This window comes from Sitophilus oryzae, unplaced genomic scaffold (genome assembly GCF_002938485.1).
Source record: "Sitophilus oryzae breed Bouriz unplaced genomic scaffold, Soryzae_2.0 scaffold_1442_pilon_pilon, whole genome shotgun sequence".
NCBI classification, from domain to species: domain Eukaryota; kingdom Metazoa; phylum Arthropoda; class Insecta; order Coleoptera; family Curculionidae; genus Sitophilus; species Sitophilus oryzae.
The window spans coordinates 2,051,171-2,072,257 of record NW_022146107.1 but is presented as its reverse complement, the minus strand read 5'-3'; the positions used below and the strand labels follow the sequence as shown (position 1 = coordinate 2,072,257).

The 21,087-nt window shown below is 31.3% G+C and overlaps 3 protein-coding genes and 1 long non-coding RNA gene across 6 annotated transcripts; 1 reads left to right on the top strand and 3 right to left on the bottom strand.

Annotated features, from left to right (window-relative positions):
- The first annotated feature begins 1,826 nt into the window (after positions 1-1,826).
- LOC115877034 lies at positions 1,827-5,448 on the top strand. 3 transcript variants are annotated; one of them, XM_030893099.1, is made up of 4 exons: positions 1,827-2,056; positions 2,105-3,046; positions 3,133-3,367; positions 3,424-5,448. In XM_030893099.1, the coding sequence occupies exons 3-4, from the start codon at positions 3,212-3,214 to the stop codon at positions 5,062-5,064; spliced, it is 1,797 nt and encodes a 598-aa protein (XP_030748959.1). In that variant the 5' UTR covers positions 1,827-2,056; positions 2,105-3,046; positions 3,133-3,211; the 3' UTR covers positions 5,065-5,448. The 3 variants fall into 3 exon arrangements, with proteins under 3 accessions (XP_030748959.1, XP_030748958.1, XP_030748957.1); XM_030893098.1 differs by having other exon boundaries at positions 1,827-2,825; positions 3,190-3,367; XM_030893097.1 differs by having other exon boundaries at positions 1,827-3,046.
- A 5,327-nt stretch (positions 5,449-10,775) lies between these two features.
- On the bottom strand, positions 10,776-13,834 carry LOC115877033. Its single transcript, XR_004049274.1, has 3 exons — positions 13,373-13,834; positions 12,255-12,472; positions 10,776-12,152 (listed from the first exon to the last, which is right to left on the bottom strand). It is a non-coding gene; the product is annotated as an uncharacterized LOC115877033 (long non-coding RNA).
- Positions 13,835-17,070: 3,236 nt separating this feature from the next.
- LOC115877206 (protein MNN4-like) lies at positions 17,071-17,463 on the bottom strand. Its single transcript, XM_030893365.1, has one exon. It carries the CDS (start codon positions 17,461-17,463, stop codon positions 17,071-17,073), a length of 393 nt encoding a protein of 130 aa, XP_030749225.1.
- Positions 17,464-17,514: 51 nt separating this feature from the next.
- Positions 17,515-20,717, bottom strand: LOC115877032. The gene is made up of 2 exons (XM_030893096.1): positions 20,235-20,717; positions 17,515-19,764 (listed from the first exon to the last, which is right to left on the bottom strand). Exon 2 carries the CDS (start codon positions 19,755-19,757, stop codon positions 17,541-17,543), a length of 2,217 nt encoding a protein of 738 aa, XP_030748956.1. The 5' UTR covers positions 19,758-19,764; positions 20,235-20,717; the 3' UTR covers positions 17,515-17,540.
- Between the last annotated feature and the right edge of the window lie 370 nt (positions 20,718-21,087).

Sequence of the window (21,087 nt, the reverse complement as noted above, 5' to 3'; positions counted from 1 at the left end):
TTAGAATGCTGTGAACTCGGTGTACAGTTACTACTTGTCAAAATAGCCTAGAAAATAGCGATGGGAACTATCGAATGAATTAGACTATCGAATGGTTAATGAATGAATGATTTCAACTATCGAATGGTTTTATTCGAATAAAATCATTCATTCATTTGTATACTAAAGCATATGTGACAACCTCGCCGTGCGACTAAATGGTTATCGTTGAGCCACGACTATCGAATGCTTTTGATAAATGAAATTTAGTATTCGTTTGATTTTTGTATGCGTCGGTGCATTATTAGTTCTTCCAAATTTTTATAACTTCGCCGTATAAATACTGTGCTATTTTTGCGTTTATTAAAATCGTTAAAATACTAAAATAGTAGTTATTTTTTAATTTTATTTATTGACGATTGTGTGCATGTGCAGGTGGTCAAAATTTTTCCGAAAATTTGTGTGGTTTTCCGTAGTCCGATCTTTCAATTATTTAATTTTATATGGTATATGGTCTATTTTTTAATGGGAAATTCTGAGAAGTAGCAATTTTAAGAGAGATGAGATGAACTTATTAATTAATTTCAAAAATACATATTTGTATTTTAGATGTTTTAATAATATGAATTAGTTGAACTTAATAATCATATTTAAGTAATGTGGTTGTATAATCATATTTAAGTAAATGGTTATCGAACTCAAACTATGGGGTGAGAAAATTAAAATGAAAGTTTTACACGTGCCAATTTAAAAAAAAGTTAACGATGTTTATATTTTGTTTATGCTAATTCTCTTACATGTAGTTTTTTATGAAGAAAAATATTTCATTTATTTTTAAAGTAAATGCCAGTAAAAGTAAATATAATTTTTAAATAGTAATATAAAGCACCTAATATAAATAATTTTGATTTCTAATTTTTTATTTATATTTTCCTTCCATTACACTGCATGCTTAGAAAATTAATAAATGTTTATATTTCATGATTTTAAAATTTGTTGTTAATATAACAAATTAGTTCTGTAATTATTATTATTTAATAAACCAACGTTGCCAAAAAATTTAGAGACTATTATTTTTAAATAGGATCTAATATAAATAATTTTGACATCTAATTTGTTGTTTATATTTTGCTACTACTTAAAAGAAAATATTTATATTAAATGATTTTAAATTTTGTTGTTAATAGGTATAACAAATTATTACTGTTATTATTATTTATTAAACCAGTCTTTGCTAAAAAACATTAAAAATAATTTTCCGATATCCAAAATAACAAGTATTATTGCAGTGTAACAACAGAATATTAATAAAAAAATGCAGAATATATAGTATGTCTATATATTCCCTAATTAACTAAAGCCAAACAATAATATTCTTTGCTAATATCAACTAATACCAAAATATGGCAACAGCGCCCTTCATAATGTATTTTCTGTGTAAATACTAGCACCTCAATAAAAAAAATAATGTGTCCTTATTTTTATCTGACTCCGCAAAAAATCAAAGATGCCGGCTTCTTTCATAGCATTGCCACCGACCGCTGTCGGGTTTCTCGGAAAGAAACCTACGTCGCCGGGCGACAACTAAAATTCAGTTAATATTTTATTATAATCGATCCTGACGAATGAATGAATTTCATAAATGAATGAATTTTATAAATGAATGGTTTTTACTGCCGAATTACTAGAATACAATATTTCAAGGCAGATGACGGATCTATTCGATAATTTTTATTCGAATAGTTTTCAACGAATGTTTTCTTACTAACTATCGAATTATTCGAATGAATTGCAACTATCGAATGTTTCGATAGTATTCATTCGATAGTTCCCACTACTACTAGAAAAGGCTAAAAATTTGGAAAAATTATTAAATTTCATGCTTTCCCGAAGAATACCGAAATTACTCAAATATGGGTGCAGATTCAAAGGGTGTAGAGTTGTAGAGATGGAAAATGGAATGTAGAAACTTGTAGGATTTGTTCAGATCATTTTACCGATGACGATTATGAAAGAGATCTTTAAGTAAGAGGAATTATTAGGACTTGGAAACTAAGAAAAACATTAAAAGCAATTGGTAAATAATTCAAAGTTTTTCGGCTTTTTTGTAATATAATATTTTTAGTTATATAGGTATGAGTAGAATCTTATGTAAAAGGAAAAAACAGTCAGTCCACCTGACAAAATTGATCCATTGAGGCAAAAACGACTTGAACAAAGAATAACACAAGTGGCGGTGGAGGAATTACTAATGAAAAATTTCGAGGAAAGCAATGTAAATGTTGCCGAGGAACACAGTACCGTAGCATCTGGAGCTGTTATTACTTGTGTTGGTCATCCAATGTATGATGAATTATTGTTAAAATATAAGGAATTGGAAACTATCCTATCTCTAAAGGAAGAATTATTGATGCCAGAGGACCAAAAAATTAAGAAATAACAAAAACAACTTTTAAAATCTCAACTACACTTGAAGCAGAAAAGTCCTATAAAACAGTAGAATACTAAGTCGGTTAGTTTATTTATAAATTTTAAATTCAACTTTTGTTCTAAATTTAAACTTTAAGTTTAAAGAAAATAAACAAGAAATGCTAAGAATTTTTTTTACAATGTAAACTATTTTTATTTATATACATAATTAGAAATGAATTATACAAACCATGTCGTAAAATTGGTATTTCTGAATTGTTTAAAACTAGGGTAGGATTCCGTAAGAGTACGCGGCGGCCATATTTACGAAGTGACAAGCAATCTGCCTAATATAAACGCATAAGTAGCTTGGTAACGGCCATAGGAGTAGTGTCTAAAAATCTGATGGTGTTGCTTTAACCCTTCTTTAATTGGCGGTAAGAAATGATATTTTCCCCTATTTACTATAATATTTGTAATACAACAAGTAAGGTACATACATTTGTGCATTCAGTTTTTATGAAAACTGCTGTAATAGTAATAAAAAGTGCTTTGTTTACAGAGACACTTTTAGATTAAATTAAAGTTTTATTAGTTGCCTAGATGGTTAAATTGGTTTTTAGAATTTGATTACGTGTCTCCCTAAGAGTACGCACAGGTGCGTACTAGGTATACTAGGTATACTTAGGTATACGGGTATACGTTAGTACTACCGTACTAACGTATACCTAAGAGTACGCACAGGTGCGTACTCTTAGGTATACGTTAAAACATTTAATTTTTAATATTTTTATGCTGTAGACAATTCCAAAACAGTATAATAATGAGCCCGTACAAACGAAAGAGCGATAGAGTACTAAAATTTACGCAAGAAATGTTAAATATGGCAGCCGATAGAATATCAAAGGGAGAGAGTAAAAGATCGGTTGCAAAGGCATTGGGGGTAAATGAATGTACTCTAAGGAAGAGGTTGCGTGAAGTAATATGTAGGATTACTTTAAAATTTTAAACTATTCCTCGTTTTACTTTTTTTAGGGCACTGTTCCAACTAGCTTGGGTAGATTTAAACCAATATTTTCGAAAGCACAAGAAAAAGAATTGGCGGATCATATTCGCGATCTGGAGGCGAGATTTTACGGACTTCGTATGAAGGATGTTAGATCACTAGCTTTTCAATACGCGAAACTAAACCACATTTCTCATAGGTTTAACGAACAAAATTTAATGGCAGGGAAACATTGGGCACAGGACTTTGCTGCTAGAAATCGTTTATCTTTAAGAGCTCCAGAAAAATGTAGTTTAGGTCGGGCTACAGGATTTAATAAAGTCCAGTGTGACAGATTTTTTAAAAATTTAAAACTTGTCTACGAAAAAACAAAAGTGCTGTCACACAGAATTTTTAATATGGACGAGACGGGACTTTGTACTGTTCCAAACAAGCTCCATAAAATTTATGCAGTAAAGGGCAAAAGAACAGTATCAAAAATAGTGTCAGCCGACAGAGGTCAATTAGTTACTGCAGTATGCTGTATGAGTGCCTCTGGTACCTGGGTACCGCCAGGTTTAATATTCGCTAGAAAGCGTATGAAAGAAGAACTTTTTTATGGGGCACCTCCAGGTACACTGAAGATGATATCTGATTCTGGGTATATGAACACAGAATTATTTCTAGTTTGGTTGCACCATTTTTCAACCTTTGTTAAACCTTCCGAGTCGGATCCTGTAGTTTTAATTATGGACAACCATATTTCACATTGCTCTCTGGAAGCAGTTTTATTTGCGAGGAGCCATTTTATTACACTTTTAACATTACCACCCCACGGAAGTCATAAGCTTCAGCCTTTGGACAGAGTATTCTTCTTCCCCTTAAAAACGGCTTTTTCTGGAGAATGTGATAAATGGATGGTTAGTAATCCTGGGAGACCAATCACAATGAGAGAAATGGCAGCGCTTTTCCATTCAGCTTATTCAAAAGTCGCTACAATAGAGATCTGTGAAAAATCATTTGATTGTACAGGGATATATCCCTACAATCCTGATATTTTTACCGCAGCAGACTTTGCCCCGTCTGAAGTCACTGATAAATTTCATTCAGATGTAGACCGTCAAGGACAAGAGGATATAAATAGAAATGAATTAATAGAATGGTCTGATGAAGATGAAATACCACTGGCTGAATTGCAGCGACAAGAAAAACAAAAAATAACAATAGAAAAAGAAAATAGGACACCAACAAATAGTCCAATATTTAATCAAAATCAAAAAGAATATGCAAATCAGAGTCCACGACACAGTTTATCTTCTGTTAAATTAAATGAATCTGACCCATGTTGTTCTGTAACACCCAAAATGATTCTACCGCTGCCAAAAGCTAAATACGAGCAAATTAGGAAAACAAAATCTAAAAGGTCTGAAATTCTGTCCTCTACCCCATATAAAGAACATTTATTAGAACAGACAGAAGAAAAACTAAAGGCACAAAAGGGAAAAAGAAAAATTCTCAAGTGTAAACAAGCTTCAGCAACTAAAATAGACAACACTATCTGTCCAGGATGCAATGAAAATTTTAGTTACTCTGATTGGTTAATGTGCCGTGTTTGCCAAACTTGGTGGCATGAGGACTGTTCTAATTATCTTGGAAGTGGTAGTTTCTTATGCGATTTATGTGACAAGTAATTTTAACGATTGGTTAACTCGTACAATTAGAATGCGTACTCTTAGGAATTTACGTGCGAACTCTTAGGGGAATATTCACCAAAGAGTACGCATTTGCATGTTTTTATTTAAACTTAGATATTTTTGTCAAATACATTTTTAAATTACTTTTGGAATGTTATATGTTTAAATTAATGCATGTTTTATAATTTCCTAAATATACTTCAACCTTAAAACGACTTTGTTTCAATGTTATTCAGCAATAAATATTAAGTGCGTACTCTTGCGCTATCCTACCCTATTTGTACTAAATTTGCATATACATCATTTATATTACAAATAAATAATTTATTGCTTTGATTAGGTACTTTGATTTATTTATTTCAATAACTATACAAATTCAGATATTACTAAATAAAAATGTAAGGGTATTGATAATAATTTCCAAATATTAAATTTTATTTATTGTATCTACCTTTATAAATATATACCAAAATATTTATGAAAAAGAAAATCAAGATTTATTCACGATAAGATCCTTTTACAAAATCTTCAAAATTAATTAACTTTATACGTTTTAATACATTTACACATTTCATTTAAATTATATGAAATATAATATAATATAAGCATAATTGGCAATTGTGCTTATAACTTTGATTTTTAAAACTTTACTTTTGTTGCGTAAATGCCAATGAACTTTAATTATTTTATACTTCCTTTCAATCGAATTATTAATTTACGAAATATATTAATATTAAATATGTTATTTTATATATCGAATAATTCCATCCTTGACAATATCTTCCTTCAACTTCGTTGAAAAGTGCGTTATCCTATAATCTTGGTTTTCTGGTAGCAGAATATACGAAAAAAATCTGATAAAATTTATTTGAAATTAAATTAATCTAGTATTATTAATCAAATTAAACTAGTCAAATAATAATAATAGTTAGTTTCAAAATACTATACAGGGTGAGTTTCCTACGATGTTCTCTATGGGTATCTCGGAAACTACTGGAAATAGAGAGTTGGTTAATGGGGAAAGAATTGCAGTTTTGTGGGGTCATAAATATGCGCCTTTCGGATTTTTGAAAAAGTTTATCGCTTACTAGATATTTCGAAAAAAAATTTTGGCTATTTTAAAACTTGTCCCTAATTCCATTATAATATATTTTAGACAAAAAGTTTTCAGATACAAGTTGTACATAATTACATACCTAATGAGTTTGTGTTTTGTGATTTTTTCTAAAGCCTGTAATTTTTGACCATAGTTGGCCATGACTTCATAAAAATCACCATTTTTAAGCTTTTCAGCGAAATAGGTATATATGTTTTTGTCGAAAAATTACAGTTAAATACAGAGTTATAGTTATAGCCAATTCTTTTCTTTCTTGGCTAATTTCACTTAGTTGGCATGGTATTCTTACTCTGTTATGATTTATAACATAAAAACACAGAATATATTATTAAACGGTTCTTTACGATTTACATTACGCAAACTAAAACTTAATAATATCACTACCCCATACACTTAAATTATTTTAGAAAATGTTCTCCCGTACCGCCACTTCGAGGGGGCCCATGCAATTGGTCCACCATCCACCTCTTCCGATCCCTGAGTTTGCATAATTGTGATATAAATAATTTTTAACATTTCTTTCATTATGGGGGGGGGGGGTCATAATGAAAGTCATATTGGAACCACCCTATTGATGCGCGACTATCTAAATTTAACTTTTCTAACATGTCTTGAAAACCGTTCTCTTAAAAACGTAAATAACGTTCACGACGTTAGGAGGACGCAATCTCATTAAGGATGTGATTATCTACAACTTATATCTGAAAACTTTTTGATTAAAATAGACTATAATGGAATTAGGGACAATTTTTAAAATAGCCAAAGTTTTTTTTTCGAAATATCTAGTAATCCATGAACTTTTTTAAAAATCTGAAAGGCGCATATTTATGACCTCACAAAACTGCAATTCTTTCCCCATTTAACCGACTCTCTATCTGCAGTAGTTTTCGAGAAACCCATAGAGAACGTCGTAGAAAACACCCCGTGTATTGAAAATACTGAAGACCATAATATGAAACAGAATAATAAATAAATTTTGCATTATCTAATTAAATTATTTTCCTGATACATTTTTTTAATGAAAATGTACTTGAATTATTTCAGTTAGACATGTATCCTGCTTTTAGAAAGTTTTATGGTTTAACGGGATTTGTGTGTGAGTTAAAATAATGAAATTTTTAGTTTTTATAATTCTTCACACATACAAAGTTAAAGCAAACTTGATTTTAAAACTCTGGCCATATTTTACATTAATAAAGGTTTAATTGGTGTAATAAAGATTTAGATGGTGTATTAAGTACAATATATTTATTTTAATGTCAAATAATATTGAAGCCAGTTGCAATTTTTTGAACATTTAATCAAGAATGTAAAAAGTTTTATATTTTCAAAAAAAAAATATCGTAAAATTCGTTAAACAATCAATTTAGAATAAAATAATGTAAGAATGAAATGATTCTTTAATAAACCTGCATTAAATCAAATTAAAATAGGTATGTAACTTTTTTTGAATATTAATTATCAGCAATTAACATTATCATTAATTATAAAGAATATACCAACATATCGAAATAATAATTTCTTTGTTAATACGGTTTAGAATTCTTAAAATAACATGCAAAAATAATCCACAATTTACAATAAAATAAAAGTTTCGTTTAAATTAATTAATCAGCTGATCACTATTAAAGTTCGCAGAAACCCGGGCTATATTATTACATTACTCTGAGGAAAATTACGAAAATAATCGATATTTTTGACTCCGCCCCGAAAGGTTCACGATTTGTCCTCCAGTTGGCAGCACATTTTGTCTAGTCGGTTGGGCAACTTTAAGAATATATAAACAAGGATATTACTAAAGAGCGAAAATACGAGATATATTTTTTAAATACACTTTTTAAACTCTTAAGCAGGCAGTATTTGTACTATAGGAAATTCAAATAATTCTTTTTCCGACAGATGGAAATAAATTGTCTGACCGTTTGACACTTAATGTGAAAGGAAGCTAGATAAAATCAAGAAAAATATCCCTTTTCAAACTAAATCTTAAATAACTTAAAAACGATTTATTTCAGTTATAGGAACATGTATAGTTAAAAAGTAATAAATTGAAAACCCGTTTTATTAGTGAAATAAAAAAGTGGGTTTCCATTTGAAAAAATGATTTATCATAATTTTTTAATCACTCAATTTCATGACAACTACCGCCATTATTATATGACATTTGAACAATTTAATTTTTGAAATAGATAGCCACATGTATTCTCTTTATGTCACAGTGACTGTGGTAATCACTAAATTTAATTTTTAGGCTATACACATTTTTATCACAGGTAGTTTTTTTCATCCAAAAATTTTAAATATTTTTTTTCTCTCAAAAACGGTTAATGTTAGATATAGAGTGTTTAACATCAATATTCAGAGAATTTTACAGAGACTTTAAGTATGTAATAAAAAATGGGGGTACCAATTGAAAATAAGAAAGTTACTGTCAACTTCCGGTATTTCCAGAAGTGCCGCCATATTGAAAATATTTAATCGATAGATCTCGTTGTAGAACAATGATGTGCAAAAAATCTCCGATCTAGATATTGTGGTTCTCTAGAAACTTCTAATGCACGCTCAGCCTGGGACACCCTTTATACAGAAGAGAAACAAGACGGCTGTATACAAATATAATATAACTTCACACTTCCATGATAAGAATTTGGCTTGATTTTTGTTTAAAATCTAAATTGTTTATGTTTTACTATATTTTGTATGAATGTAGTTTTTGTGTACTTTTTGCAGGTACCTAGTTTTCAAAATTTTAACTAGTTAATACAAAAAACTACGCGTAGTTTTTGACGTAGTTTTTTGCTTCATAAACTACTTAATAACCCTGGTTACAACAGCAAACTAAAAACACTAAATCACCACAATAGACCAAAACACTTTTACTTTTGCACTGGACGCGCGTTTCGCTAACCATGTTAGCCTCATCAGCAGATGATTAATAAAAAATTTTAATCATCTGCTGATGATGCTAACATGGTTAGCGAAACGCGCGTCCTGTGCAAAAGGAAGTGTTTTAGTGTGTTGTGGTGATTTAGTATTTTATTGATGATAGATGAAAATGACAAATTGGATCCCAATCTGTAAAGTTAGAGGATGTTTGTTATTTAGCTTTGACATCTGATACCTAAACGCAATTGAAATCAGTGGTTAATTGAACTTCAGAAAACATTGCAATGGCTATTCAAGAAGTAATCGAGCAGTGGCAAGTAAATTCAAAAGTAGTAGCTATTGTGACAGATAGCGCTGGGACTATAAAAAAAGCAGTAAGTAAATGTTTGAAGAAAGAAATCTCTTTATGTTGCTCATACATTTAAAAAATTATTATTGATAGTAGATGGAAATTATAAATTGGGATCCGAATCTGTAATGACGTTGGACGATGTTTGCTATTTAGCTTTGAGGTCTGATATCTGGTATTCAGATAGTAATAAAAGCTTCATAATCGTGACAGTACACTTTATAAGACGAAATAGAAATCAGTAATTATTTCGACTGCAGAACCACACGACTGAAAACATTGCAATGTTTATTCAAGAAGTAATCAGGCAGTGGCAAATAAACTCAAAAGTAGTAGCTATTGTCACAGATAACGCTGGGGCGTTAACACCATTTCCTTGTGAATGAAAGGTATTATGGAAATCGTACTAAAACTTTTTGATCTAATTGTTTATTTTGAATATAAGAATAAATATATGAAATATCCTAAATTTTTCAATTTGCTATTATATTATTCAGTTAGAAAATTTCTTGTTCCCTTTCATCATTTAAAAAAACAGTACTAACATTCGCAGCTCCTAATCTATTACATCGTTTAGAAAAAAATCATATTAGTGGTATAGTCATGTCCCAGCTGTTCATGAAGGATATTCTTTATTACAAAAAGTTATACAAGATTTAAACTTAGACTTTACATTACTAAAATACATAATCTGTCTATTAGGTTTATATATTATATTATTATATATTTTAATAAACGTAAAATAAATAAAAGAAAAAAAAAATAAAAGAGTTTTTAATGGAAATGAGACTGATTTTTTTCTAAAATCCGAAGGGAGAAAAGGTACTAATAAAAAAGGGAATTTAAAACACTTCACCTCATAGTGATGAAAAATAATGTTACTGTTACAGGGTCGGCGGAAAGAAAATATTGAGACCGGGCGAGTACCCTCTCGGTTTTTTCCTTCAGTCCTATACTTTAACTACAAACTAAGCATATTTATGCTACTTTAACAATAAATTTTCACTTAAAGATACTTCAAAATTCTTCTCTTCGTTCAACCGTAGTCTGCGATTGTTGTTTTTTCTACACCGGTCTCGAAAGTGACTCACTCCTATATTTTTTTTATTTTTTTAGATAAAAAAACGAGTTTTGTTATGTTAGTATATGACATATATTAGGTTTGATTGACGTATTCAATGGTTCTTAGTCACTTCCTGTTTGATGACTGGAAATGACTAAAACTTTTGATTTTTAAATGCACCCTCGGTATATTTCTACTTTATTTCAAAAGAAAATGACATTCTGAGTAGAATGGCATATCATATGTCAACTTTTGATATTTTCGCTTAAAAAAATCGTATTTTAAATTTTAATCTATAGTGCCAGGGTTGTGTTAAAAATAAACAAATTATAGGGGGAGAAACAGCTGAGACGCACTCGGTATATAGAGCATAAGAAATAGAATCCCAACTTCGGCAGTCTTGTTCTGGTATAAGTGATCTTTGAAAACATAACAGTATTTAATTGCAAGCAATTGCATTATTTTTTATTATATTTTATTATTAAGAATTTAAGAAAATTTTCCTTTCTTTTTCACAAACAATTACATATTTAGTGCAGAATCAGTATTATGATCAGACAGTTTTGTCGGCGGCAAAATGAGGATCAGTCAATGTTTGAGATGCATTTCTTTGTGAGAAATTTTTCTTTGTGTGATTCCTCTAATGAGAAAATTTTACGATTTTGCTACAATTTTCAGTGTATTACTACATATTCAATCCGGAACAATCAAAACCATCAAAAGATTGATATCTTTACCACTATAATTAATAAATTAATTTAATTAATGAGACAAACTTATAAGTTTTTTTTTATAATAAGGATATTGGGATCCTTTTCAGCTTCTTGCGAATGAATATTTGCCGCATATAACTTTGGGGCATATCAGCCGTTAATAACAAATAAAGGATGTGGATAGTAGAAAAAGTGCAATTTTGAGCGGTAGAGTCTAAAACTGTTAATTTTGCTGGCTCTTGACCCAAAACAGTTTGTTTAGAAATTTATAAAAACGAGAATTATAGAAAGAAGGATTATGTACAAAAAGTTGTTAGCTTTTGAGTTATAAAAGTGCCACGAACAAATCCGATTTATATATTTTTTATTTAATTTTGTTTAATATTCTTCCACGAAAATGAATTCGCAAATCCCAGTTTCAGATAGAGCACTCAAAAAACATATAGAATAGAAGAAATCAAAACTATCCCAAAGCTTCCGTGCTAAGGATTTTTTTGAGCATAATTTCAGTAAACTATAATAGGATACATCTAGGACATAGTATAGTGTTTATAATGTTTAGTCAGATATTCTTCCCTATGTGGTGTAGTAATAGCTAATTTGTTAATGTGGAAATTGACAGTAGCGATTAATTATTGAACTGGATATTCGTTACTATTTGTTTAGATTACTGTTCTTAAATATTTTAGTTGCTGCCGTGTCGCCCGGCCCTGTACTGTTATACGCGCCCACATATAAAATAACTGTTTTGTTCAGTGTGTTTTGTTAAGTGAAAACGCTGCGGGAAATTTGTCTCCGCCAATGATCATATTTAAATATGAAAGAATTCGAAAAGATATTGCTTTACCTTAAGCGTTCCAGAGTCATGGGGCCTCGGAAAATCACAAAATTGCTGGATGATAAGGGATTTTTTTTTTATTACTAACATATTTTGTGATGTGTTGCCCTGATATAATTCTAAAAGATGATTATATAATAAAGATGCAAGACACGTGGAGAAGACAGAGAGAGTCTAATTCGTAGAGACGAGTGTGGGAGACAAACTAGAGTTTTATTTACCTTTCATAAACCTCTTTGAAATAGAGAATTAATACTGTCTTCTTGTAGCTTTTATCCTTGCCTATATCATTCTTTTTATAGATGAGAATGTGTTACACTTGACTCTACACCTCAGTAGATTCGGAGAGCAATGGCAGTATTTTGGTTGAGTTGTACCCCATTGCCACACACTTCATTCAACTAGTGGACAGGGCTGTGTTTAGCACTGTTAAAACGGACTAGAAGGAAAATATACAAAAATTTAGGCTAGATCATACAGATAGTCTGAATGTTAGAAAATTTGAGTTCTGTTTGCACAAAGAAACAATCGATAGTAGATCATATACAGTTATTATGCAAAACAGGTTTCACAAATGAAACATGGTCAGATAATGTGGAAGAAACGAGCAAATTATAAAAAAAGTAGAAAAAACATTGATTCTTTTAAAAACTCAGATATCTCTACAAACATGTTAACTAAAATAGACAATTTATCAGAAAAGAGTGAACATGTAAATGTGCTCGAAAAATATCCTGGTATAGCTTAAAGTCCAAAAAAATCAGGCAATCAATCAAGATTTCTACCAGAAATCATGTAGAAAGTACCGTTATTGATATTGTTTGAGTTATTGATAATTCTTTATCTCCCATTTACGAACTACGCCTAAAAAAACTCGAATAAAAGTTTATAGTGTAACTCCAGCTAATTGAAATAATGATCTACAATTAGCAACAACTACTAATAACCAACAACTTGAATTTGAAATACCTGAATTATGTATATTGGCCCTAAAGTTCATAATATGCTTTCAGGGAATCTTAAAAACACCACTACAGACAAAACATTTAAAAACATGTAAAAAGTTTGTTTTTGAAAATTGTAAGGTTTCTTCTAGAAATAAAACTGTTTTATGGTATTTGTAAATTTCCTACTGTCTTATATTACTTCGATCTTTTTAAAATTTAAGTAACATTTTGTTAGCTAGATGCTATTTCATATAGTAGAGTAATTTGTACTTGTTCTTTTCATACAGCAATTATAACACTGTCTGAAGACTTAAATAAGAAACTATAATAAAAAACTATATCTGAAGATATAGTTTTTAAAGAATAAACAAAATTAGCTTTCTTGTACATACCTTTAAACAAACGTTATAAAGTTGTTTCTTCAATTAAATGTTGTTGATTTATTAATGGCAATGACTGGGTGTAAATTTTAGCCATAAAAATATTACCAAAACATGTTCTCTGGAAAATATAAGCTTTTGTACTCCAGTAAAATTCATAGATCCTCCATAAGATACTTTATTATCGTTTTCCTCCCAATATATTCAGCACATCACAATTTCAATAAGAGAGTAGACTCCAAATAGAAACTAAAAAAACTCAGAAGAAAAACACAAACGCCATAGAAAGACACACAACACTTGTAATGTTTGAATATTTCTAGAGGATTTCCAAACTATACTAACTAGATTGAATGAAAATTATTCGATTGAAATTGAAAACGTTCGAATAGTTTAAAACAGTTTAAAACCATGTTGAAAAGTAGTTGAAAATTGAAAACTAGAAAAGTAGAAAAATCCGATTTGACATTTGACGCTGAGAGGTGTCAAGTGTCATTAAGCATGCCACAGAACAAAAACAAAGAGTAAAATTGACATTATTGCAAATCTTGAAGGATGGGTATGTAAAAAACTCTTCAACTACTACTATTTGTTTTTCACAAAATAAAAACTATCCAGAGATATATAGAGATATCTCGTATTTTCCAGAGATATTGCATTACACTATAATCAAAGAAGGGTGGATAATTTTTAAATTATAACACTTTCCAACACTAAAGGTGTGGATCCGGTGGCTGACCTTGAAACGAGTTTTTGCTGCATATAGTCACAGACACTACGCATGCGCACATCTTCGATGTTGCCAGATTGCAAGTTATTTTGGAATTATTTTCAGTAGAAAACAAATATGTGCTTTTCAGTGTTTTTTTGTCAATATATACCGTATGATCGAAAAAACGGCGTCCAGTTGGCTGGGAAATGACGATTGAGGACATTTCCCATATAAAATGACAGCGATCTTCATTTCATAGTCATCGCTGACGCTATTTTTTTCAATCATAGTACGCGGCATATTATTGCTATTATTATTTTAATATTTCGCACAACACGTGAACGCTTATTATGTATTTTCATAGTCAATAAAATTAAATAGAAATAAAACTCTAGATTCCTAAAATTAATCTAATTGCTCTAGATTATTATGCTACGTTTAAAAAGGACTTTATTAAAAATTCGGGAAATTAAAAGGGATGTGTCCAAGTTTTTTCTTTTTTTAAAATTTTTAAATGCTATAGCGCCATGTCATGTTCATAATACCTGATCGAATAAAAACGGCGTCAGCGATGGCTATGAAATGAAGATATCGCTGTCATTTTATATGTAAAATTATATGGGAAATGTCATCGATTGTCATTTCCAAGCCAACTGGACGCCGTTTTTAATCGATCATACGGTAGTTTTTTTTAACATTCCATTAAAACTACGGAGGTCTTAAAAGGCCTTTTAGCCTCCGTAATTAAAATTGTAGAATCAGCTTCAGCAACATTAACATCATTAATTCTGCCCTTGATTATATATAGACAAGGATTCTGCTTATACATATATTGCATTAATTTTTCTGCTACCTTAAGATTTCTCTATTCTTACACCTAATTTATGTGATTTTCTTAGCATATATGATTTATAAACCATATTTTTCCTAATGGAAGGATGGAATAGGATATGCAAAATTAAGATATTTTAACATTTATTTTCCAGACAAAGCATAATATAGTATTAAGGTTAAGACATAACAAATATTATAACATTATAAGAAAGATCTTAATATAAATCACAAACTAACTAAGTCTTAATTTGGCCACATTGTATTAAACACATTTTTAAAAGGACCTCCCTCGGTGACGTAAGCGTCCATGTGATCTAGGCGATAATTTCACCCGATCGAACACCTCTCGTTTTGTACATCCCTTGGTACATCCTTTTATGTCTTTGGTCGTAGTCCGTATCGTTCTCCATATAGTTTCTATGTCCGTTTGTTTCCTTATCTATGGTAAATTAAAACACAAAGTTTTTGGTCAAATTTTTGTTGTGTTGAGCAAGTTTTTGGTTTTTGGCTCTGGTTTTTGGTATATATTCTTTGATTTCTTTGTAGTGTCTAGCATTTTGGAAATGATTTGCAGTAAGCTAAGCCTAAGTAACCTAAAGTTAAGCTTATCCTGAGTATCTTCCGATTTAATTCAGTTTAACATTTAATTTTTCCTAACAAATGGAGTGCTCTTATTAGTTTTCTCCTATAAACTAAAAGACTATAGTAGTAAATTATAGCTACAGGATGAAATCAAGCTATTACGAAGATTGGAAAAATACCATGGTAAATATAGAGAAAATTACTAAGTACACTATTTTTTAAAATGAAGAGAACAAAGAAGTAGGTAGATATACACCATGCACCTATCAAAAATATGGCATAAGCAGGTCTAGTGATGGGCTAATTCGAATGAAAAAAAAAACCTGTTATTCGGTTATTAAAATAACCTGTGTAATTCGGTTTTCATTTCAAAGTATTCGAATGAAAAATAACCTGAAAGCTGAACAGTATGAACTATGAACAAGTCTCGTCGTCGATCCGTTGGGTGAACAGAACATCTGGTTAATCGGGTAACAGGTAAAGTAAGGAATAAGAGACGTTTTAAATTCAATTTATGAAGGTAGTTTCAATGCCATCACTTGAATAAAAAACGAATTTTAAAATTTACGAGTAGGTCGTGGCAATGGCAACTGTTATTTATTATTTATTTGTGATGATTACTGTTTAGAGAAGCTATTGATATTGATAATGATATTATAATAGATTTTTTTTTTTTTATTTATAACTGACCTCAAAACAGTAACAATACTGGCACCGAGGTCTATTAAATATAACAATTTGACAATAATATCGAGAGTTCTACACATTATGTATATACACACAGCATTAGTACACCATACCAACACTAAAACTAATTTTTGTCTCTGAAAAACATTTCCAAGCCGTGACAAAACTTTGGCAGCCTCTCACTTACAATAGTAATTGGCAATTTGTTGTAGGCTTGGATGCTTCTATACAGTGGGGAATCTTGACATTTCTTCGTTGCTCCATACTTGTTTCTAAATGCTTCCTTGGTACGGCCAGCATATTTTAAACTATGTACATAGGGTGATTGCGCCGGTGTTCGACCAGTTAACAGAAAAATGAACTTTGAAATGTCATAACTCAAGTAAGAATGCGTAAGTAGTTAATACAAATAAAGGAATAAACTCTTATATGTTTCTGAATTAACATTATTTTTCAGAGAAGTAAATAGCTGTTATAAAAATATTAATAATAGAAAAAAAGCAAAAATATGCATTTTACCCAATTTTCGACCACCAATATCCTCAAGCCGACCAGGCAAGACCCAGTTTTCGACGGGGAATAACCGTTTTTCGATAGCTTACACTGGTTTTCGACCACACTATAAAATAGGTAGTTTTATACAAAAAATATACAAATAAACAAGAAAATTTAATGTAAAAACAAACATTTATGGTGATTAAAATTTCCAGAAAACTTGTAAACGGGTAACAAAATATTATTTTATAATATTATTTCTACTTATTGGCTAACAGTTTAGTTCAAAAATTTTTTTTTAAATAAACAATGAAAAATTAAGAAACTAAAAATATTAAACATTTTGCCAAAAATAGGATCCAAAGGTTTAGTAATACAAAAGGTGAAAAACAAGAAAAACTTAAGTACATGCATAGCACGTATAATCTTTGGTTGCAACCTCGTCATAACTGAGGCCAATAAAATTAGTGCACCGGAGGTGAAACCACCTAGCGCAGAGGTCACATCCAATATTTTTTTCCTCATCCTCTTCAACATCACTTATTAGTTCTTCGTCACAAGCATCACATTTAATAGTCTTTTTTGGTGTTTTCCTGCTCTCTACTGGCAAATGATTTTCATTGGTCAATGGCTTTTTTTTATTTGTTCTAACTCTCTTCACCTTCTCCTTTTTCTCTTTGGCTAGCGCTCGTTCTTCTTTCTTTCTTTTTATCAACTCAGCTTTCTTTACCTTTTCCTCTTCTTTTTTATTTTGTAAGTCTCTCCAGGCTTGACTACTTATTGCTCTCGGCATTTTGTCTTTTTCTTTGAAACTTTTAGTAGAAATGTCGGGAGGATTTTTGTACTTTAAAATATTTTCAATGGACACACTTAATGGTACGTAACATATCTTATTGCTTGTTTTTTTTCTGTATTGCCGCTTACTTCACTACTATTTTTTTCAGGTACATTTATTTCTTGGGTATCGCTCTTATTATCACAGTTCGTTTTAACGGATCTGTCTTCTACTTCTCTCTCGTTTTGTTCAAGTTCTTCTGTATTGCTTAATATTTCTTTTATTTTACATTCATTATTTAGGGTACTACTTTTCAAATTTGTCTTAATTTCTTGCTCTGACTCTTCTTTTCGGTTATTAAAATCCAATTTATCTGGCTCAACGTCAAATTCAGTCTGGTCTGAGTCTATTTTATTTCTTTGGGATTCTGGCTCTGCTTCTTTATTTGCATTTTCCAATTTATCCGATTCACTATTAGATTCCGTCTTATTGTTCGCTATTGGGTCTGTGTCCTTTATCTGGTATTCTGGTGGTGTTGCTTCACTCACATTTTCAGGTATGATGTCCTCCTGGTTCGCATTATTAGAATCATCAATGTTGCTTAATACATTGCACTCATTGTTCGTATCGTCTTCATTATTGTTAATTTCTTCTTCCTGAATTGGCAAGCTTGAGATTTGGAATGATGGAAGTTCTTCTTCGTCATAGTGGTCATAGGGATTTTCATTACTTGCTTTTTCATTCACTTCCTCTGGTTCTGTAATAATTATTTCATTTTCTTCCATTTCTTGCATTTCATAATCCCTCAAAATTATTTGTGGGTTATGGTCAATTTCAAAGATATCCATTGGGAGCACAGCACCTACTAACAAATCGCCAGGTTGCTCTTTGTCTTTTTCTAAATTGGAAATTGTTTCAACTATAAAATCTACATTTATTCCATTTTCCGTTAGTTTTTCCCTTATCGTTTCAACAACTTTTTTCGCCGTAAGTACCTCGTATGCTGTTATTTGAGGGTTTTGAACACTTTTCAGTTGGCTTGTATGTTGTCTTATGAAGTTCTGAACGCATTTCGTATAATCAACACTATTCGGTTCGAAGGGGTATAATCCACATTTTTTGAAGCCATTGATGATGTGTTGATTCATGTTTGCCTTTTCGATCGCTTCTTGTAAAACCCGACAAAAGTTTATTTTATTCACCGAAATGTTTATATTCTCGGGGCGGTTCTGCCACTCTCTGACTGTTTTCTTCCACTCTGTTTTCAGCGGCTTGAAAACGCTGACATCTGCGGGTTGTAGGATATGAGTAGTATTAGCAGGCAGAGCATAAAGAATAATGCCGTTTTGATGGCAGAACTCACTGAGTTGCATAGTCATGTGTGATTTGTGCCCATCTATCAGTAATAAAATAGGTCGCTTCAATTGCATTTGTGTCACCCATTCATTGAAGTCATTTGCAATATAATCGAAAAAATTGTCACCTCTCATCCATCCACTATCAGACCTACCTAGGATCCAGTTTGGCGGCATACTCGCGAGTAAGGCTTTCGGTGGCCTAATATAGGGGAATAAAACTAACGGAGGTGCTATTTTACCACTAGCTGTAAAAACCAGAAGAACCGTTATATTATCTTTTTCGTTCCCAATCTTGACCGAATAAACGTTCTTCCATCCGCGTGGAGCTAGCACTTTGCCTGTCTTTGGACAGAGTGAAAAACCAGTCTCGTCTCCGTTTAAAATTCTGTCTGGATCTTCCAAAATATCATCGCAGTTGTTTTTCACCAAGTAATTCTTAAGATCAGCAAACCATAGTCTTATCCCTTCTTCGGTTATTACCGCTCGAGCCTTGTTAATACTTTCGGCCTCCCTTGTAGCTATAACGGGATGCCTTTTTAAAAAACTCAGGTACCACTTTTGGCCTGGTCGTCCGTCTTTAAAGAGATTTTCCCTACCAGTATTTTTTAGGACAGTCTCCACCGTATCAAGCAAATCGGTCTTTTTCAAAGGAAAGCCACATTTCGCTAAGCTCACTAACCAATTGGCTATTTTTTCCTCGCCTTCAGTAGTGAGTAAAGGTGGTGGTCCAGTTTTTCCTTGAATTTGAGGGATTTTTCCGGATTTGTGGTCCTGCAATGTGGTTTTCGGAATTCTAAATTCTCTACTTGCAGTTCTAACGGACATGTTTCCTTCTTGAATTTCAAATAGGGCTCTTTTTAACGCCTCTTTCGGGTATTGAAATTTCTTTTTTTTCTCAATTTGTCTATTTTTGTTTTTTTCTTTTAAACTTGCAGTTTTTTTGTTAGCTGGCATTTTGTATCTGAAATAAGTGAAAATAGAAAAATTATGATATATGTCGGAAACGGGCCCCTTTTTCGTACATATTGGATATATCCCTTTACCATACTGACCGAAAACTAGAATTGGATGTACCTGTTTTCGACCACAACCGCGAAATTTTTAAATTTCGCGCTTAAAAAGTGTACGAAAACTGGATGGTACAAAGCATCTATTATTGCAAACTAAACAGAAAAATGAGTACGCTTTATATGTGTTCCTATTTAATGAAAAGAGACAAAATAATGTAACGATCTTTTACCGGTTTTCGACCGCCCCGGTCGAAAACTAGATTTTGCTGAATTTGTTATACTAGTTTACCGTACATCCCAGTTTTCCTGTTTTAAGATTAAAAATGTGATGTTTTTCTCAATTTCCACTCAAATTAAACAATATTCAACTACATCTACCAAATACACTTAGTGTAATAGAAATAAATTTGAAGTTACTTACTGTTTTGTAAAGCCTTCTTCACTAGTTTTTCTCTTTCCAGAACCGGTCGATACTGCTTAGTAGATACCTGGTCGTAAACTGATTGACATTTGGAGTTTAAGTTATTGCCGTAAGGCGGCAGAAACTGTATTAATGCGCGGGAAAAGTACGAACTTTTGCAGGAACGGACTTAGAATATTTATTAGTGGAGTGGTTTTCTTATTATAATGAAATATCTTCGGAACCGGTCGAAAACGGGGGGCGGTCGGTTAACTGGCGCACTCACCCTACAATAAATATTGTAGGGGACCCAGGACAGATCCTTGAGCAACCCCAATCTTTGCATATTGTTTTTCATTATACTGATTGTTAACTGCTGTAAAATTTATTCTGTTTTCCGAGTATGATTTGAGCAGGTCATGACATACACCTCGGAAACCCATCTTGTACAACTTATTTAACATTAGATCGATGTCCACTGTATCAAATGCTTTTCTGGGATCAATAAATATTGTAGCCACATATTTGTTTTGATTTAGCTCTTCAGTGATGTGTTCCAGAAGGTCAACTACTGTGCCAAGAGTATTACTTTTTTTTTGAAAGCCATATTGATTCATGTCAATTCCAAAGGTATCTTCGATAAATTTTATTAGCCGTTTCTTTATTACTTTCTCTACAACTTTTGAGAATGTACTAAGTAGCGTAATAGGTCTATAATTTCCTACTTCTGTTTGCTTTCCACTTTGTGTATGGGTACTATTTTTCCTATTTTTAGTTCAGGTGGGTAGTTTCCACTTACCAGTACTTCATTTACCAGTTGTAATAAAATGTCTCCAATGATGTTGTAACTGCTTGTTAAGTCCTTTTTGGTGAT

Bases quoted from the DNA above. Each gene is read 5' to 3' on its own strand.
- LOC115877034 (XM_030893099.1), top strand. From the start codon at position 3,212: ATGAGCCCGTACAAACGAAAGAGCGATAGAGTACTAAAATTTACGCAA. The intron at 3,368-3,423 runs GTAATATGTAGG...TACTTTTTTTAG, and splicing joins TAAGGAAGAGGTTGCGTGAA to GGCACTGTTCCAACTAGCTT.
- LOC115877206 (XM_030893365.1), bottom strand. From the start codon at position 17,463: ATGCCGAGAGCAATAAGTAGTCAAGCCTGGAGAGACTTACAAAATAAA.
- LOC115877032 (XM_030893096.1), bottom strand. From the start codon at position 19,757: ATGCCAGCTAACAAAAAAACTGCAAGTTTAAAAGAAAAAAACAAAAAT.